Source organism: Empidonax traillii, unplaced genomic scaffold (assembly GCF_003031625.1).
Source record: "Empidonax traillii isolate 1590-97213 ecotype Southwest subspecies unplaced genomic scaffold, ASM303162v1 scaffold1464:size105375, whole genome shotgun sequence".
Taxonomy (NCBI): domain Eukaryota; kingdom Metazoa; phylum Chordata; class Aves; order Passeriformes; family Tyrannidae; genus Empidonax; species Empidonax traillii.
Genome location: NW_020956657.1, coordinates 32,529 through 37,891, shown reverse-complemented (window position 1 = coordinate 37,891; position 5,363 = coordinate 32,529). Strand labels below are relative to the sequence as shown.

General features: G+C 42.0%; 1 protein-coding gene across 1 annotated transcript in view; it reads left to right on the top strand.

The window, feature by feature from the left end:
* The window catches only part of LOC114070197 (fibrocystin-like), a gene marked incomplete at its 3' end in the record, with an annotated part of 85,413 nt that overhangs the window by 52,000 nt on the left and 28,050 nt on the right, over window positions 1–5,363 (top strand). The window contains exon 34 of the mRNA XM_027907444.1: window positions 2,521–2,734. Within this exon, the coding sequence (XP_027763245.1) occupies window positions 2,521–2,734 (214 nt within the window). The remainder of the gene's footprint in view (window positions 1–2,520; window positions 2,735–5,363) is intronic.

Here is a 5,363-nt window from a genome sequence, read left to right as displayed (position 1 = left end):
AAGAATAAGAAAAAGACATAATCTCTAAGAGTGGTGTCTCCATCAGCTAGACAGATGTAGGGTGTGGAGATGAGATTCTTCCCTCCTTCTGCCTGAGAGAGAGAAAGCAATTCTAAGTTTGATTTTGGGGTGTGCAGATTAAAAAGGGTTTGCTTGGATTTTGGTTTCACTAATCTCTTTATAGCCCTTTGTAACCGTGCTCTTTAACTTGTATTTTATAAATTAATGCCTTTGTTTGCCTGGTTTGAGTTAAAAATTATTTCAGCTGTTGGTAGGATACAAGGCCCCATGTATCTACAGGCATAGTAACATTGGGATGAGGGCACTGGAGCAAATCAGAAATGCCAAATTTCCACATTTTGGAGGTGTCCAAAGAGTGACAGGCTGTTCTTCTGAACTCTAAGAGCTGTGCAGGAAACACCTTCTGCTGACCTACATGAGGTAGGTCAGTTCTTTGACAGCAGCAAAACAGCGAGGAAAATAGTCATGTCAGTAATTTTCAACATTCTTCCCAAAGAAAGGGAAAATTCTGCTGTGTTCTTTCCAAAATCACAAAAGAAAAAACCAAAACCTTCCTGTAGTGAATTGGTTCTGCTGCAGGTTGTTGCAAAGGCAAGTTCTTTGTAACTCTTAGTCCTCTTGGATGGTATTTATTTGTCAAAACACAGATATACAGTGCTGCTTAAAATGTCCTTGGAATGGCAACCCGGCCCAAAAAAAGGCACAAGGCTTTTGTGGAAGCCACAGAACATCTGAGGTGGGTCTAGATGTAATTCCTGGGATATAAAAGCAAAATATAGACACAGTGCCCTCATTCCTTTAAGCTTCTCTGTCTATTCCTCATCCTGTTTAGATGTTGGTCTTTGAGGCAGGGAATGTGTTTGGCTGTGTTTGAATGGATGCTGAATGAGAGAATTGCCACTGGATATGGGGAATGAAAGGGATTAAACAAATTGGAAAATTTGTGAAGATGTGGTTAACCTTTTTTTTTTTTCCCTCATTCTAAATCCAGAGAAGAAAAATACAGTAGAATTGTGAACTCTCTGAAGTTCAGAGAACATGAACTGCTATATTTTAATATTTAAAAAAAACACCTGAAACATTAAACAGTTATAAACTCTTCAGAAATACCCCATATGAAATAATAATTTTTTAGCAAAATGTGCTTAATATTTTAACAGAGGAAATAGAGCATTTTCATATTTTTACAATTTCAAACCCTGTTTTTCAGAATTGCTTAGGAGGCAAGACACTCATTGACAATGACACTTTCCCAGCAAATAAGGTACCTTTTGAACAAACTGGAACTTAAAAAAGCAAATAGAAAAAACCCTTTTTTGATAAATTCCCATTGATTGCACATTCCTGATGCTTGAGGAACACTCTTGGATGCTACAGTAGAGACTGTTACACTGTCCACAGACCTTTTCAGGAGTTCATTACAACTGTTTGATTAGTTCAGGACTACTGAAAATTCTCCAAAAGTTAGGGTTTTGAGAGAAACAGTTTTGATGTCTGTCATGGTTTAAGGCTCAAAGGATTCTTTTTCAAAATTATTAAACCCAAACATTTCAACTTATCTGAACTTCAGTGAGGCTTCATAATACCATTATTTTTTTAGCATTTTTTTTTGTCTGGATTTAGAATAAGAAAACATCATTTCTGTTCACAGAATCACAGAATCATTTAGGTTGGAAAAGACCTCCAAGGTCATTAAGTCCAACCTGTGACTAATCCCCACTTTGCCAACCAACCCAGAGCACTTAGTGCCACGTCCAGTCATTCTTTGCACACCTCTGGGGATGGGGACTCCACCACCTCCCCGGGCAGCCCCTTCCAATTCTTGACAACCCCTTCCATGAAGAAATTCCTCCAGGTATTCACACCACTTGTCCATTAAATGCATCTCAAAGAAAAACAGTTGCTGCCATTACACTTTTCACCACATCCACAGACCACATCTCAAGCTACAAAGCAAGGTGGGACATCCCACCTTGCCCGCACCAGTTCCCCAGAAGCCCTCCAAACTCTGTCAATGCTTCCATGAAACTTGTCTCTGGATTTTAAAGTTGGGAGAGACATTAAGATGTCACATCATTTTGGTGAAAGATTTCTGCCTTATGCCTGGTCTGTAGGCCATGGTCTGCCTACCCCAGAAGAAATGCCCATGCTCATATTTAATCCCTTATGTCATCTCCTCCTGGACAGAGCAATCTGATCCCAAAGACCATCCTGATGATCAGCAGGCAGAGGAGGTTACGTGTTTGCTTGCACAAAGGAGCAGAGTGAAGACCTACTCATCCTCAAAAAGGATGCACCTAAAGGGAGGTTGGGTGCACATTAGGAGTCAAAAAATCATGGAATGATTTGGGTTGGAAGGGACCCTAAAGTCCATCCAGTTCCAAACCCCCTGCTGTGGGCAGGGACACCTACAGTGACACGAGTCAGCAGTAAAATACACTCAGTATCAGTGGTATGTTGGCTGATTTGGGTTATTTCTTCCCTCTCCTGTCTTTGCAGCTTCTTTGGCCACTCTCTGTGGCCTGACACCTTCTTCTGCTGACTGCAGAGAAGACAGAGCCACCTTCATTGAATGTGATATCCAAGTGACAGTGGGTCCCCACCAGCAGAGAGGATCTGTGTCCTACCTCTATGTCTGCGAGGACAGCCCCGCTCGGTGGCATCACAGGGACACCACCCCACCCCAGAGGTGTTTTGCTGGACTCTTTGCCAGGTTAGTGCTCTACCTCTCCAACAGCTGGGTGAATCCATCCGTGAATAACATCCCCTAGATGTTATTCCACCTTTTGCAGAATTGGCCCCTGACAAATGATGGACTGAAGGATCAAATTCCAAGGGAATGGCCTGAAGTTGTGTCAGGGCAGGTTTAGGGTGTATATTAGATAAAGGTTCTACCCCCAGAGGCTGGTTGGGCACTGGAACAGGCTTCCAAGGGACATGACCACAGCACCAACGCTTCCAGAGCTCGAGGAACATTTGGACAATACTCTCAGGTACATGGTGTGACTCTTGGGAATGGTCCTGTGCAGGGTTGGACTCAATGATCCTTGTAAGTCCATTGTGAGTCCCTTCTAAGTCAGCATATTCTGTGAAATTCCTGATTCTTAGGCTGATACCAAAAGAGCAATTTAGCCTGGAGACCACTAGAGAGCTCTGCTGGGTTGTGAAATTCACTCCTTGTGCCTATCAAAGCATCTCTACCCCCCTCCTTCCCTCATGTCTTTTTAAAGTGTTTGAGAGACATCAGAAAATCCATCTCGTAAACAGCCTGCTTTGTTCCTTCTTAGGTTTTAATATTTATCTTCTGATCCAAAGCAACATCTGGTGAATGCCAGTGGGGAAAAAGATTAGGCATTATGAAAAGCAAAAGCTTTTTTTTTTTTTTCCTATTTTCCCCCCACACTTCTTTTTCCTGACTTGCTTCCCCCCATCCTTCCTCTCTCCAAGCAGTTTCTCAAGTAAAGAGTCACAGAGGAAATTCATCAGGCTCTGCAATATTTGCTCAGCAAGGGTGCTCAGGCACTTACTCATAGCTCAGGCTTTGCAAATCCAAAGCCAAGTTGTCCAGGAGTATAACTCGGAACTGTTGTCTTTGATGGAGTAGTGGGGATTTACACCTGCAGAGCTTTTACTTCCAGGAGTAAGAGGAATGTCTGAATTAGGGAATAAACAGATGAACCATAGTATGGTTTGAATTGGAATGAACCTTAAAACCCATTAAGTTCCAACCCCCTGCCGTGGGCAGGGCCACCTTCCACTAACCCTGGTTGTTCCAAGCACTGCCCAGCCTGGCCTTGGACGCTTCCAGGGATGGGGTAGCCACAGCTTCTCATCCTCACAGTAAAGAATTTCTCCCTAATACCTAACCTAAATCTCCCCTCCTTCAAATTAAGACCATATCCCTTTGTCCTGTCATTCCATGTCTTCGTGAAAAGTTGCTCTTCAACCTTCTTGCAAACCCTTTTTAGGCACCGGAATGAGATGAACAAAACTTCCTGAAAGTTATATAAGTAAATAGAGAATTAGAGCTCTACAATGCACTGCCCATGATTAGCTGGACATGCTAAGCCCACTCCTGGCTGCTGCATTTTGCCACAGTCCAGGTATTTCAGTGGAATTGCAGAGATCTGGTCCCTATTCCTACCTGATGCTCACATTAACGCTGGTGCTGTGAGTCATCAGAGGGAGTTCTGGATACCCTGAATTCCTCAGGAAAAGAACAACTGACATTTATTTTACAAAGGCACAAACTGTAAAATTTTTTTAACTTGTTTAAAAATATAAAAAGTAGAAGTTTAAAAATGAAATTAATAAAAAAAAAAAAAAAAAAAAAAAAAAAAAAAAAAAAAAAAAAAAAAAAAAAAAAAAAAAAAAAAAAAGGTTTTCACATTCACAGCACCTGCCTGTCAGTCTGTCATTTCTTCCCCATCGATTTTTTAAATTTCAGTTGGGTTTCATAAGGTCTGGACTTAAAAAAAATCGTGTCAGTTTGGAGAAAATCATTGTTAGGCAGAAAGAAATTATTTTCCTGCTGAGTGGAAGGAAGGCAGAGTTCTGCCCTGATCTGTACAACTGGCCGAGGGTCCAAAATCACACAGTGCACTAGTAATGTCCTGGAACGTCCCAGGAGATGGGGAGGACAGATTTGTTAGGGGAGATGAGAGTAGGGAGTCCTGGAGGGGAAAAAGAACCTCTGAAATTTAACTAATTTTGGAAAAAATCCCTGAAATTGAACTAATTTTATCAGTCTTATTGCTCCCAAAAGAACCTGTGGCAGAACAAGAAACTTCAGGAGCCTTACCTTGTCTGGCTGAGCTTTGCTTTGTTTTTCCTCTTAGAAGTGTAAGCCTAAACCAAGGAACCAACAAACTTGAGAGCAACAGAACAATCCAATATGTGTTTCCTTTTTGCTTCCTGTTCTCTGAGTGTCAAAATTGTGCTCAGCTATTCACTGATTAAAAAAATGTATCTGCAATGATGCAACAATAATAATAATAATAATAATAATAATAATAATAATAATGATAATATTGCTTTTCTTCTTGCCTCTTTTCTTGTTTTGGGCTGCCACTGTGGAGAAAGCCATGAAGTCCATTTGCTGACTCTTTGCTTACCGTTTTCCCTGTGCTTTTTAATCCAGTTTATTATTCCTTCAGGGAGCCCCCGGTGGTCCAGGGGAAAATTCACTGCACTGTCACTGCAGAGACCCGGGTTCGATTCCCGGTCGGGGCCCCTCCCCGGGCAGATGGAGCTCGTTAGCCCATAAGGCAATCCATCTACGTCCTGAGGACCTCGCTGCCACCGTCCAAGCGTGCTTGGCCCCGGCAGATGAACCTCAGGAT